This window comes from Xenopus laevis, chromosome 5L (assembly GCF_017654675.1).
Source record: "Xenopus laevis strain J_2021 chromosome 5L, Xenopus_laevis_v10.1, whole genome shotgun sequence".
Classification (NCBI taxonomy): domain Eukaryota; kingdom Metazoa; phylum Chordata; class Amphibia; order Anura; family Pipidae; genus Xenopus; species Xenopus laevis.
Genome location: NC_054379.1, coordinates 61,984,050 through 61,999,441, shown reverse-complemented (window position 1 = coordinate 61,999,441; position 15,392 = coordinate 61,984,050). Strand labels below are relative to the sequence as shown.

At 44.2% G+C, this 15,392-nt stretch overlaps 1 protein-coding gene across 1 annotated transcript in view; it reads right to left on the bottom strand.

Moving 5' to 3' along the window:
* Positions 1–15,392, bottom strand: part of slc35f3.L (solute carrier family 35 member F3 L homeolog) — a 94,757-nt gene that overhangs the window by 41,364 nt on the left and 38,001 nt on the right. Inside the window, exon 3 of the mRNA XM_041562820.1 lies at positions 12,582–12,801. Coding sequence (XP_041418754.1) covers positions 12,582–12,801 — 220 coding nt within the window. The remainder of the gene's footprint in view (positions 1–12,581; positions 12,802–15,392) is intronic.

Here is a 15,392-nt window from a genome sequence, read left to right as displayed (position 1 = left end):
GGCTGTGCAGCGAACAGAGGTTCGTCAGCAAGAGGCGCAGCAGCAGTTTCAGCAGAGTATGGCTGTACAACAACAAGCCCAGGCAGAAGCGGAAGCCCGCCACAGAGAGCTAATGTTACAGCAGGAGCAGCGCCATCAACAGCAGATTGAGGCCATTGTGAAACAACTCCCACTGAGACAGCAGGCTACAGCAGAAGGTAGTCCCAGCAGTACACCATCATACAGGGTAAGCAGGTTGTTACCCAAGATGACTGCAGATGATGATTCTGAGGTGTTTCTGACAACATTTGAAAGAACTGCTGAGAGGGAGTGCTGGCCAAAGGAACAGTGGGCTGGACTGCTGGCCCCTTTGTTAACTGGCGAGCCCCAGAAAGCTTACTTTGATCTGGAACCTATGGAAGCCAGAGACTATGAACACTTAAAAGCTGAAATACTTGCACGGCTAGGCGTAACCTTACCTGTTCGAGCTCAGCGAGTGTATAACTGGACTTATCAGGGGGGGAAACCGCCCCGATCGCAGATGTATGACCTGATACATTTGACCAGAAGGTGGTTACAACCAGAAACTTTGTCAGCACCCCAGATTGTGGAACGAGTCGTCATGGACAAGTACTTGAGATCCCTGCCTGTCGCCCTCCAAAAGTGGGTGAGCCATGGAGATCCAGCCACAGCTGATAAATTGGTGGATCTTGTTGAAAGGTTTTTGGCTGCAGAGAATCTAACGGCATCGCTTAAAGATTCACGGACTTTCCACTCCAAGACCAGACCGTCCCCAAATTCTAGTAAGATTGTACCAAGGGATGGGGGTGGAGAGAGTGAAAAAGGTAAAGCCAGAGGTAATGTGGGAACTTATTCTCCTGTATGGCGTGAGGGTTCTGGACGGCCAAATTCACAGGAGATAACTAAAAGGATTGTTTGCTATCGCTGCAGAGAAGAAGGACATATTGCCGCAAACTGTCCTGTGGTAACAGAACCTATGCAATGTGACTTTGTTAGAGACAGACGGCAATCCATATATGCAACAGTCGTCTGTACCGCCCTGCAGGGAACTGAAAAACATTTATGTAATCTTTATGTGAATGGTAAAAAGGCTGTGGTGTTACTCGATTCAGGAAGTCTGGTGACATTGGTAAAACCCCAGCTTGTGTCCCCAGAGTCTCTCATTGGTAGGAGAGTAGCTGTCGTTTGTGTGCATGGGGATACTAAAGAATATCCCATGGCAACTGTGTTGTTTAAAACCTCCCTTGGTAACCTATGCCATCAGGTGGGTGTGGTTACCAATTTACCACATGAAGCTATTGTGGGAAGGGATTTTCCTAAGTTTTGGGAGCTGTGGGATTGTCCTGATCACCAATCTGTTTTCTCTGCGCAGGAAAGTGTTCCTGGGGATTCCTCTGAGAGTGAGGACTCTCCAGAGTTCCCCCTAACCGTATTAGCGGGGGAAACAATAGAGCCAGGGGAAGAGGTGGCATCTGCAGAGGATGTTCAACCCGCTCTTGATTTCCCTGATTTAGAAGTACATCGGGAAAATTTTGCCACAGAACAGTTAAAAGATCCTACTCTGATAAGAGCCCGAGAGAATGTGGTAGAAGTAGATGGGGTGTCTGTTAACCCAGGTGAGAGGGTTGCTATTCCCTACTTTATAATGGAAAGGGACCTGTTATACCGGGTGTCCAAAAGGGAGGAAGAAATAATTGAACAGTTAGTGGTGCCTAAAACATACCGGAAGCTGGTATTGGAGTTAGCCCATGGGCATTTGTTGGGAGGACACTTGGGAACAGAAAAAACCAGAGAGAGAATTATACAGAGGTTCTACTGGCCGGGAATAGCTAAAGAAGTAGAAACCTATTGTGCTTCCTGTCCTGTTTGCCAAATGTCTGCCCCTAGGCCACATTTTCGCAGTCCCTTGGTTCCACTACCTATCATTGAGGTGCCTTTTGAGAGGATTGCTATGGATTTGGTTGGTCCTTTACTAAAGTCCACTAGAGGGCATCAGTATATACTGGTAATTATGGACTATGCCACCCGTTATCCAGAAGCCATACCTCTCCGCAATTCCTCAGCCAAAACCATAGCCAAAGAATTGCTCCAGGTGTACAGTCGGGTGGGCATTCCCAAGGAAGTCCTTACAGACCAAGGTACTCCTTTCATGTCCCGGGTAACTAAAGAGCTTTGTAAATTCCTTAAGGTAAAACAGTTACGCACCTCAGTATATCACCCTCAAACAGACGGCTTAGTGGAGAGATTTAATAAAACTTTAAAGCAGATGCTGAGGAAAGTGGTGGATAGAGATGGGAAAAACTGGGATTTCCTTATTCCTTATCTGATGTTTGCTATCAGAGAGGTCCCACAATCCTCCACGGGATTCTCCCCTTTTGAACTGTTGTACGGTAGACACCCTAGGGGGCTGTTAGACATCGCTAAAGAAACTTGGGAAAGTGAATGTACGCCTCATAGAAGTGTCATTGAACATGTCTCCCAGATGCAAGACAGACTTGCCCAGGTAATGCCCATGGTAAGGGAACATTTGGCGCAAGCACAGTTGGCTCAGCAAAGAATTTATAATCGTGGGGCCCAGGTTCGTACGTTTTCACCTGGTGATCGGGTGTTGGTATTGGTTCCCACTGTAGAAAGCAAATTCTTAGCCCAATGGCAAGGTCCCTATGAAATAATGGAGAAAGTCAGTGAGGTAACTTACAAGGTTAGTCAGCCAGGAAAACGGAAACCAGAGCAAATCTACCATATCAATTTGCTGAAACCTTGGAAAGAGAGAGAATCCTTGACTGCAAACACTAACCTGGTTCCCACTCAGTATGAATGTTTGATCTCTGAAATAAAAATAGCAGATACTTTGTCAAAAGCTCAGCAACAGGAAGTCAAAGATCTCTTGTTGAGGAATAAAGATATCTTTTCAGAATTTACTGGGCAGACAACTGTTACAAAACATGACATTGTAACCCAACCTGGGGAAAAGGTTAAACTGAAACCTTATCGTATTCCGGAATCTAGACGGAACGCGATAACTGAAGAAGTTAACAAAATGTTAGAGCTTGGAGTAATAGAGGAATCCAATAGTGACTGGTCCAGTCCAATTGTGCTGGTTTCCAAGCCAGATGGAAGTAGGCGTTTTTGCAACGACTTCCGAAAGGTAAACACCATCACCAAATTTGATACCTATCCCATGCCTCGTATCGATGAATTGATCGACCGCCTGGGATCTGCCCGTTATATGACTACGCTAGATCTGACCAAAGGGTACTGGCAGATACCTCTCTCTGAAGGAGCCAAGGAGAAAACGGATTTTGTAACTCCAGATGGGGCGTTCCACTATCGGATGATGCCATTTGGGTTACAAAATGCTCCTGCTACGTTTCAGAGGGCAATGGATAAAATCCTTTGGCAACATCAAAAATATGCTGCGGCCTACTTGGATGATGTCATTATCCATAGTGCTGATTGGGCAACTCATCTGCCAAGAGTACAAGCAGTGTTGAATGCTTTGCGGGAGGCCAATTTCAAAGCCAATCCTAAGAAGTGTGCTATCGGCCTTGAAGAGGCCAAATATTTGGGATATACCATTGGAAGGGGGGTGATAAAACCTCAAATCAATAAAGTTGAAGCTATCCAGAATTGGCCTCGCCCTAATAACAAAAAACAGGTTTGAGCTTTCTTGGGGATTGCTGGCTATTACCGTCGTTTTATTCCTCACTTTGCCACCTTAGCGGCTCCCCTCTCAGATTTGACCAAAGGTAAAAATTCAGTCATGATTAAATGGTCCCCAGAGGCGGAAAAATCATTTGAAACCTTAAAACAGGCTCTATGTGACCAGCCAGTGCTATATTCTCCTGATTTTTCCCGAGAGTTTGTGGTACAAACTGATGCCTCGAATGTAGGATTAGGGGCGGTATTGTCCCAAGTGCAGAATGGGGAGGAACATCCCATAGTTTTCCTTAGCCGGAAGTTGAATGAACATGAGAAAAATTATGCAACAATTGAAAAAGAATGCTTAGCGATAAAATGGGCCTTAGACTCTCTGAGGTACTATTTGTTAGGGAAACATTTTGATTTAATTACCGATCATGCTCCCTTAAAATGGATGGCCAAAAACAAAGAGACCAACAGTAAGATTAACCGGTGGTTCCTAGCCTTACAAGAATTTAGTTTTACAGTTAAACACCGTCCTGGGTCTAAAATGGCTAATGTAGATGCTTTATCTCGGGTTCATTCGTACCTAGTGGCCTGTGTTCCAACCTCTGGGTCGAAACAAGAGGGGGGGGTATGTGACAACAGGTCAGTAAAAGTTTGTGGATTTGTGCAGGATGATGTGTATGTCTGTCCAAGGTTTGAGCAGTTTGCTCTCAGTTTCTGGTAATGCAGCTCACAGACCAGTTAACGAGCTCAGCAGAATCGAATCTGCTGATCCAGGTTGCTTTAAGAATTCCCAGCCTGCTTAGGTTTTCGCTCCACCCTGGAACCAGTTCTGACGGGAGATATCAGGCTGGGGAGTTCTGTGAAAGACTTATTTTTTTTGGTAAGCAAACTTTTGGGGTTTTGGGTGAAATACAAACCTTTCTTTTGTGTGTGGTGAAGACTGCTGTTGCTAACGTAGAGACCAGAGCAACGCAAGGTTGTTTCCAGTCTGATAGTCAGGGAAGCCTGAATGTATAGTTAGCTGCCAAGCTGGCAAGGGTTTATTTTGCTGTTTTGTTTTATTTTTAACCCTTTTCCGTTTTGTACAGCTCTAAATGGTTTGCATAGGGCTGTTTAAATAAAAATCCACACGTGTGTTTCACCAAACCCATTGTTCTACTGTGCCTGATTTAATCGGTGTACTCATCCAGGGAGTCACCGTTATCCCGTTGCTGGGCTAATCCCTACATAGGCCATACAAATAAATGATCTCCCCTCTGTTACTTAGATTCCAGAGTGTTAGCATAGTGTCAGCATGTCTCTTATGCCCTTTTGCAGAAGTGTTGCTCAATAGCTGGCTGTACCACAATGGCTATGTTTAGCCAACAGACGTTTACGAGGCTTTGGACAGTTGGAACCAGAAAACTCTTATGTTGCAAAACTGCACATCTTACAGGAATGTATATATGTATATGCCAGTAAGTCTCCTCGCCAGACCATGTATGGTATTTCCGTGTACCCCTTGTCACAATTACTGTAAATGCCTTCTGAAAGCTATATAACGCTTGGACCAAGAGGTGTGTCTTTGGTGAGTCCTTGGGTGACATTCTGTGTGTTACTCCAACAGCTTACCCAGACAAAACTGTTATGTTGTATTCTGTATGAATAAATTGCCTGACTATTACTAAAGGTTTTCCTTTACTGAGTTTTGTCTTACACAAGGTCAAAATGGTACTACTAAAAATACCATCATATTTTGACCGACCGACTGTGGTCCAGTCTTTTCCCATTCATATTTTCAGGCAAGTTGAGAAGTTGAGTACTCCAGCCACTACAGGCAACTGGAGTCTACCCATGGAGCTCTCTACTCCAGGAAGGTTTTTCCCGTGAAGCTTTACTCACGGATGGATGATACACGTGCGGAAAAGCTCTTATGAGGTGAGCATAAATTTTCTATTCTAGTCTATTCTTACTGCTTATTGTTGTGTTAATCAGCTGAAATTATCTGCCATTATATTTTGTACGTCTCTTATTCCTTATCATGAAGTGTAGACTAAAACATTGAAATAAGGGAAAATTCTATCATACTTACCGTAATTTTCCTTTTCTGGTCCTCTCCATGTCAATACGTTCCGGGATAGGTCCCTCCCTCTCCTAATTGTAGAACCTACCCATTAATTAATTAATAAATGCTTACCCCCAGCACACCTCGGCGTCTAGTTACAAGTTCATAACATATCCAAGACATACCGGGTAGGGAAAACCTTGACATGGAGAGGACCGGAAAAGGAAAATTACGGTAAGTATGATAGAATTTTCCCTTTTTCCCAGTCCTCTCCATGTCAATACGTTCCGGGACGTAGCAAGTTTAGTGTCCCAGGGTGGGAGAGAAAATAAGATACTCAGACAATCTGCTGCAAAAATATTTAATTCCTATAGGAAGCGGTTTTAAGGACTTTAGATCCAAAAAGCAAATATTCTGAGGCTCTCACATCCAGTTTATAGTGAGAGATGAAGGTGCATGGAGTAGACCAAGATGCTGCTCGGCAGATCACATCTAAGGGAACCCCTGCTTTTGCCGCCCATGAAGCTACGTGTCCCCTGGTTAAGTGAGCCCTTAGTTCTGATGGTTCCGGATGGTCCGCGGAGGAATATGCTCTTCTAATTATCCACCTTATCCTCTGGGAAATTGATCTTGATGAGGCTGAATTTCCTTTCCTAGAGCCAGCCGGGATAATAAAGAGTCTATCCGACTTTCTGATGGGGATGGTTCTTATATTCTATATATTCTAATATTCTCCGCCACATCTAGGGCTTGTAGATTTGGTGAATTTGATTCCTCCGGGAAGGCTGGTAAGACCAGCACATAAGTGAGATGGAAAGGTGAGACCACCTTGGGTTTGAAGTCTGGAATGAACCTTAAAACTACCCGATCTGGTACGAATGTAGGACTATCTTGGGAAAAACTGAGAGCCTGTAATTCTCCCACTCTCTTTGTTGACGTAATGGCCACTAGAAAGACTGACTTAACCGTCAATAGCCATAGTGAGAGAGAATCCATTGCATCGAAAGGAAGAGAGCTCAACATTTTGAGAACTCTAGGGAGATCCCAAGAAGGACATGTTGGTCTTCTAGCAGGCAAGATCCTGATTGCTGCCTTAAAAAATTGAGAAACCAGGGCATGTTGTGACCATTTCACTCCTGAGACTGCTGAAATTGCTGATACCTGAGTTCTCAGAGTACTGACAGATAGATTATTTTCTATCCCTGTCTGTAGAAATTCTAAGACTTCGGAGACTGAAATCGGCAAAGCTTGAGATGTCCTTCGACTTTTCGTAAAAGTGTCCCAAATTCTTGAATATAGAGAATTTATCGAAGTCTTTCTGGATCTTAATAGAGTTTGAATGACATTCTGGGAAAGTCCCTGGGACTCTAAGGTCTGCCGCTCAACCACCAAGCCATGAGTGCCAGCGAACCCGGATGTGGATGCACAAAAGGTGCCTGGACTAGTAGATCTCCTGAGATCGGGAGTTTCCATGGTTGATCTGTTGAGAGCTGTACCAGGTCCGTGAACCAAGGTCTCCTCGGCCAAGATGGAGCAATGCATACTACCTCTGCTTGGTCCTGCTTGATCTTCTGAATTACTGTCTGAATCAGAGGAAGAGGAGGAAAGATGTAGTACAAACGGTGATTCCATTACTGGGACAGAGCATCCACTGCTAGTGCCCTTGGATCCTGTTCCCTTGAGAAGAAGAGGGGACATTTGGAGTTGCTGGATGAGGCCATGAGGTCTATGACCAGTTGCCCCCAAATCCGAACTAGAGTCTGGAAGATCACCTGATTCAGACTCCAATTGTGTCTCCCAACTGCATACCTGCTGAGGAAATCTACGGCTTTGTTCAATTTTTCAACTGCCAACGCAGTTGAGCTATGAGAGTGACCATGACCTTCGAGAATACCCTCGGCCCTGTGGAGAGGCCGAAGGGCAGGCACCTGAATTGAAAATGACACTTGTCTACCTTGAATCTGAGGAATCTTTGATCTTCCTTGTAGATAGGAACATGATGATAAGCGTCTCTGATGTCCAGGGACCACATCCATTCTCCTGGTGCAATTGCTCCTCTGACTGAATCTATGGATTACATTCTGAACCTCTGGACTCTTAAGGCCAGATTGACGCTGTTTAGATCCAGTATTGGACGCCAGGCACCCGACTGTTTCCGTACTATGAAAAAGGACAAATAATTCCCTTGACCCTATTCCTCTCTTGGAACCTGAGAGATAACCCCTTGCGTCCTCAAATTTGATAGACATGCCTGGGCCATGGGCACAATGGCAGGGGTGAAGGTCGAAAAGACGGTAGAGGCAGATGTTTGAACGCCAACCGGTAGCCCTCTCGAATGATGCTCAGGATTCACTTGTCTTCTATCAACTTTTCCCAGGCGGTCCAAAACAGTGTCAATCTTGCCCCTACTGTTTGCCCCTGGGGAAGCACCACCTTCAGAACTGCTTCCAGGGATTGCTTGAGGGCTTGCCTCTTGCGACCCTAAAGAATTCTGATTGTCCCCCTCTCCAGTTGCCTGATCTTGAATTAATTGAACTCTGCCCCTGGCCGACTGTTTACTGGGATATCTTCTCTTTCTTTTCTGAGGCATCAGCTGGCTCTTACCTCCTGAGGCTTTTGAAATCAGGTCCTCCAATTTTTTTCCGAACAGAGTCTGACCCTGGAAGGGTAAGGAACACAGGGAAAACTTGGAGGCTGCATCAGCTTCCCAGGACCTGAGCCACAGAGCTCGTCTAGCCGAGACGGACAAAGCCAAAGATCTAGAGGCAAGATGAATCTGATCCACAAGGGCATTCATAAGGAATGATGAACCCAGCTTGAGTTCTTTTAGGCCATCTATGATTTCAGTCCTATCATGACCCTCTCTCAGAGCCGAATCTATGTTTGACAGCAAGACTTCCAGTGCCTTGACTACTGATAAGCTTGCCATGGCTGGCTTAAGGGACTTGCCTGCACCTAAGAAAGCTCTTTTTAGATCTGCTTCAAGTCGTTTGTCCATAGAATGCTTCAATTTTGCTTGGTCTTCTATGGGCAACACGGTATTTTTAGACAGATTAAGAACTGGAGCGTCCACCTTGGGGAGAGTAGATATATCCTTAATCTCTTCCTCTCTAAATGGATAAATCTTACTGAACCGTGCTTGAGTAGAACTCCTTTTGGACAACAATTCCAATTCGGTTTTGAACAAGTCCAACACTTCCTGATGTAGTGGGAAGAATTGTACAGGGCTTTTAGCCTTCGGAAGAAAGGAGGAAGTGGTTGCCTGCTCCTCTTGCTGCAGAGCTAGGGAAGATCTTATTGCCCTTATCAAAGGCTGTACAAGAGCAAAATCAAAGGTAAAAAGCTGAGCCTCCTCCTCTTGCTCGGTATCTGACTCCAGCACTGAGCTAGTCCATAACTCCCCTTCCTCTTCCGGAACAATAGAGACCCCAGGGGGTCCTCCCAAATCCTTGGATGCCGTCTGCACTTCCTTAGCCACAGTCTCCTTAATCCAGGCGAGGATATCTGTGTTGACACTAGTTGACTGCCCTGCCGCAGCATTCAGGCATGCTTGGCATAATTTCTTATCCGGAAGAGGTGTCTCCAAACATCCCAAGCATTGAGCTTGTGTAGTTTGAACATTCTCCTCTCTGGGGATAGATTGTTCTTTGGATCTTTCTCTGGATCTGGAAGGCCTCATAGCACTGCCAGAATAAAAACAGAGAGAGAAAGAGAAAAGAGAATTAAAAGTCTTGGGAACTGCTTACAAGCATCCCCCCTTAGACATTTGTCTTTCTCTAGATTACACAGGGGTGTAGACTTTCTGGGGATGGCGGCTGGAACAAACCAGGAACTGGGCAACCTGCCAAAATAAAAAGGCAAAATGCACCCTGAATGCATAAACAGGCTCCTAGCCCAGTCCCCTGACAAATGTTCCCCTACCTACCAGGAGACAGTAATTTTGAAGTAGGAGCAGCGTCCTAGATCGCCAGACTGGAGGTTACAGCGGCCCCTACTTCCTGTCTCCCTAAAAAGGTCTGGTCGACCCCGCCTCCCGAGCGAGGGTCCAATCCCAGCTTCCCGCAGTGAAACACCCAACCGGAGGGAAGGAAGAGGCTCTGCGTCTGATCGCACGTGGCCGGAAGAGTCCATTGTGACCCGCATAGATCCGGTGGCGTCTAAGAAAGCGGATGCTCCGAGTCCGTCTCCCTCTCCCCTCCCCCCCAGAGGGAAACGATGCACCTAGCGAAAGTGCCATACCTGCCGCCACCCCCCCTGTTCCCCAAAGAGGTTCCGCTTGGTGTGGGAACCTACACGCTGCCGGACGTCATCTTGAGACGGATAAGGCTGGGGGAAACAGGGAGACCACAGCTTACCTGAACCTCTTCATACAAACAAGAGGTCATGCTGTCGGAGAAAAGGCAGATGAAGAGGCCAAAAAACTCCGTCTCTGGGACGTTCCACAACAGCCCCGCGGTACACCCATGGAAAAAACAAACAACGAGCTCCTGTAAGGAGCTATGGAGAGAGTACAAGAACCCAAAAAAAGACGCCGAGGTGTGCTGGGGGTAAGCATTTATTAATTAATTAATGGATGGGTTCTACAATTAGGAGAGGGAGGGACCTATCCCGGAACGTATTGACATGGAGAGGACTGGGAAAAGAAATTACACGTGTATGTTGTTTGATGAGTGCAAAAGGATCCATGAATGTTGAATGTTTGCCTAGCTGAGTGCGTGAATAACTTTAGTGTAACTGTAATCTGTGTAAAGTGTGCATGAGAGAATTTGTGGCTCTATCTCAGAGTCTGCTTGCTGTTTAGGAGTTTTTCTGCGTTTCCTGTTTATGGGGCGACCTAGCAGGCCAGAAATACGGAAAACTAGATTTTCTGAAGGAAATTCTTTAGAGTGTGAAATGAGGATCACTTTCCTGTCCGTTTGAATTGTCAGATGAAAAACAGGAGCCCTACAAACATCTAGGTGTTGTCCATCTGCAACTTCAAACCTATTTTCTCCCTTTCCACTCAATTGTAAGCCTGTTCTAAATTTCAGAGAAAAGTATAACATCATTTTTTCCTGCAGGTGACTCCAGTTTATATGTATGTTTGTTTTCCCTGTTTGTTTTATAAACCAATGTTAATAGCTTGCTGCTAAGCTTTTTTGCATCAATGTGACAATGGTCACTCATATAACTTATACTAGGCCATACAAATAAATGATCTCCACTCTGTTACTTAGATTCCAGAGTGTCAGCATGTCTCTTATGCCCTTTTGCAGAAGTGTTGCTCAATAGCTGGCAGTACCACAATGGCTATGTTTAGCCAACAGACATTTACGAGGCTGTGGACAGTTGGAACCAGAAAACTCTTATGTTGCAAAACTGCACATCTTACAGGAATGTATAAATATATATGCCAGTAAGTCTCCTTGCCAGACCATGTATGGTATTTCCGTGTACCCCTTGTCACAATTACTGTAAATGCCTTCTGAAAGCTATATAATGCTTGGACCAAGAGGTGTGTCTTTGGTGAGTCCTTGGGTGACATTCTGTGTGTTACTCCAACAGCTTACCCAGACAAAACTGTTATGTTGTATTCTGTATGAATAAATTGCCTGACTTTTACTAAAGGTTTTCCTTTACTGAGTTTTTTGTCTTACACGAGGTCATAATGGTACTACTAAAAATACCATCACCATCCTGTAGTAAGATAGGATCCCTTGTTTCCTAACTGATATGCTAACAGATGGGTGACAACGAAATACCCAGAGAAACCATCTGGAGAGGCTATTTTACATTTCAAACAGGAACTGTTTATACAGTTGACATTGGTAAAAAGAGCATCTAAGAGAATAAGAAGAGGAAGAGAGGAAGGAAGGAAGTATAACATGTGGGCACATTTTGAAATACATCTGTATCATTTGTTGTCTCTGGGCTGGATAATCTCAATAAATCATTTCATCTCTGGGAACCTCGGTTGCATCATTTTACCTGGCTGTGTTAAATTGCAGACTCACATTTCACATTTCACACACTATACGGATACTTGGGAAATAATTTTTAGCACACAACATATACCATCAGTGACACATTATGGGAGTTTGGTTGGTGTATATGAAGCTGAGGATTCTACACTACTGAAAGCTTCCTCCATTTGGATTTGAGTTCAGCGTGAAATCTTTTTTCTTTTATTAGTGTAGGGTATATGCTCTAGTCTACTCAGTTACTTAGGTGAAACTGAGATACAGAAGAGGTCCTGTTAAGCAAAATATTTTCCAACTCATACTGTATTTACAGCAGCTAAATGAATGATAGTCAAATTTTTCTTCAATCAATTGAATATTGATAAATAAAAGATTGACAAAACTTGTACAGACACGAGATCTTCCAGAAATATTACACTGCATATTTCTCAAACAGATGTGACTTGTACCCACCTGTCAAGTTGATTTACTACTATTAAATTAATAAATAGATAATGTTGGGTAGGTGCTGAGGCCAGAGGCCTTGTTCTCCTCAAGAGCCCAGAAGAGATTTGGGAATGTCAAAATGTTGCTATTTCTTCAAATCACCCTCTTTCTGGTTTTGCCTTTGTATTTACAGGGAAGGCAGTTTATCCTAGTTGTGTTTAGTTGTATAAACATGTTCTATTAATATACCCATCCTTAAGGCAGTCCTGGTCTCAGAAGTAAGTAGCCCAGTGCTCATCTTCCCACTTATCCTCTTACCCACCCTACCAATTCTTTCTATTCTTTCAAATGTTTATTGTACTGTTAATTGGATTCAGTGTATAATGATACTGTACTGTTTCATCTCTACTCTGAAAAGAAGGTATTTTTAAAATAACTTCAAAGCATTGTTAGTACAGATAAAATAGGTTAAATACATACAAACATAATCCAACACTTACCCTAACACCCATGAACTTGTCCCGCAGGATAATCCAGGAAAGTAAAAATACAAAGGCTTTATTGCAGCAGAACAAGGCAGAAACATCAGTTGTGCTTATTTTTTTTATAGCGTGTAAATAAAGATAATTTGTCAGTGTCCAAAGAACACCAAATGGTGCTGCCTTTGTAAGAAATGCCTTTAGGGTGAGTCCATTGTCTCCAAAAAATCTGCAGCATTCCCTAAAATAAATGGAAAAAAGCAAAACTATTTAAAACAGGTCATGGAGCTCCTTTATGAATACTACTAGTCTCGTAATTTAAAGTAGACATTTACATTTTTTTTCTAATATACAAGTTCCAGTTTAGTGCTTTTCTGTATTGTGGCTGATTTCCACCATAGAGGAATGCATGTGTTAACAGAGCCCATTCTTTTCTATTGTGCCTTCACTGACAGGACCATACAGAAGCTCTGCATATTTATGCATGTCCCATCATGGTCCCATCATTCTCTGGCCTCATGTTTTTAATTTTTAGTCTGTGCAAGTGCATACATTTTCAGAAACAATGTGTGAATTTGTGAAAGATTCGGCTGAACACTAATTTGCATTTGTAAATTAGGGAAAGAGAATAAAAAAAGAGTAAAACATTTTTGACTGTTTGTGTGACAAAAAGCCACACGATTTTTTGGATTTGGTTCAGCCAGGCACTTGGATTGAGCCAGGCACTTGGATTCTGCCGAATCCTGGCCGAATTCCAAACTGAATCCTGGATTCTTTGCATCAGATTTTGCTGAATATCGAACTGAATCTGAACACTAATTTGCATTTGTAAATTAGGGAGATGAGAGGGGAAAGAGAGTAAAAAAAAAGAGTGAAACATTTTTTTTGACTGTTTGTGTGACAAAAAGCCACATTTTTTTGGATTCTGTTCAGCCAGGCACTTTGATTCAGCCTGGCACTTGGAATCGGCCAGGCACATTTGTCTGAATCTTGGCTGAATTCCAAACCGAATCCTGGATTCGGTGCATCCCTACTTTGGATTGTGTTTCCTGTCAGATGATCCTTGACCAATTTGGCTTCTCTTTTACCAGATGCTGTTCTATAAAGTTAAATAGTTTCTCTGTCAGTACTGTCGTAGAAATTTCCTGCGCCCCAAAAGTTTGGTGTGCCAGAAGCTGACAGATACTTGCCAAAGTACATTCTTTACTTGATGTAGTGGGGTGTCTCAAGGTTCTGAATTGGGTCCACTTTTTCTTGTTCTTTGATTACTTGGGGAGGGTCATCTGTGTTTGTATCTGTGTTTGACACTGGCACAAAACTAAGCAAATTAATCAAGTCCAAGATGTGGTATCATTGCTGGGGGGTCTGGACAAACTAGCAGTCTGAGCAGCAAAGTGGTAAATGAGATCCATTGTTGATAAATATTAGGATATTAGGATATGTGGCAAGGCCACAAAGGCCCGAGCCCAGGGGGGCAAGTTGGTAAGGGTGGCATGCTGCCCAGCCGCTTGCTGAGGAGCACTGGGGATGCGCAGCTCACCAGTTCTCTGGTGTGCCTGCTCTTGCTAGAGAGGTGCGGGCCTAGGGGCGCCCACCACTGAAATCCAGCCCTGGTTATGCATTTGGGATTTAAAAATATGCAAGCCATCCTTTACTGTTAATGGGGCAAATATATGTAAATCCTAGGTGGCAGGGCCGGAACTAGGGGTAGGCAGAGTAGGCGCCCGCCTAGGGCGCAGTCATAGGGGGGCTAAATTTTGAAAAGAAAGATTTTTTTTTTTATTTCTTTAATTTTGAAATTGAACTGCTTGTACTGTTCCTTCATTCTCCTGCCCCAGGCCCCCAGCAGAGTTCCTTTCTGCTTCCCACCTCCCCGACCCTCTTACTTGCCCTGGCTGGCTGGATCTGGCTTCTTCAGAGCGCACGTAAACAAATGCGCAATTGCGAATCCATGTGCCTGTAGTAAGTGGTGCGCCGGCAGGCGTGGTGACGTCTGTGTGGTGACCTGGCCTGGTGAGTCGGAGAGAGCCCAGGCAGTGTGCGGGTGTGGCATAACCGGTCTGGGCGGCATTCTTTGCTCTTCTGAGTCCTGACTGACTAACTGGCTGGCTGGTGACTGGTATTGGAACTGTTTGGCACAACATAACAGGTACAGATTGGGGGCAATATTTTGGGTGCTGCTGGCTGGCACAGGTCCAGTAAAGTACAGTGTACTTTATTTTTGTTTATTAACATAACATATTTATATAAAAGAAAAGTTTAATTAATGTGTTTCTTTCTTAAAAAAAAATTGTAAGTGATTGGGTGGGAAATGGTCCTACAGAATGGGGGGGGCCTGATTGAAGTCCTTGCCTAGGGAGCCAAACTACCTTGGCCCGGCTCTGCTAGGTGGAGAAGGCCTACTGGTACTTGTAGATAATAAACTTAGCTATAACAAGCAATGCCAGTGAGCAGCAGAAAAAGCCTGCAAGGTATTGTCTTGTATTATAAGGGATTCAGATTCACAGGAGGAGAGGGTTATTCTAGCAAGTTCCTATTTAGAATATATAGCACAGTTTTGGTCTTCAATGCTTAAAAATAATATTAATGAAAGCCCAAAGACCAAAGAAAAGTCGGTAAAGAGTTTGGAATGACAAAGTTATCCTATATACTAATCGAAGGCCTATCTATGTCCCGAGTGGCGGGGAGGCAGATGCGTACGCAACTTCGGTTAGGATCTATGAGATGCGCGCGCAACTTCAGCCGAAAGACATAGATGCGGCCTTCGATTAGCAGATGTGCTGGAAGGTTAGGATCAGAACAGGTTAGGATCGGGGAGGCAGATGCGCTGGA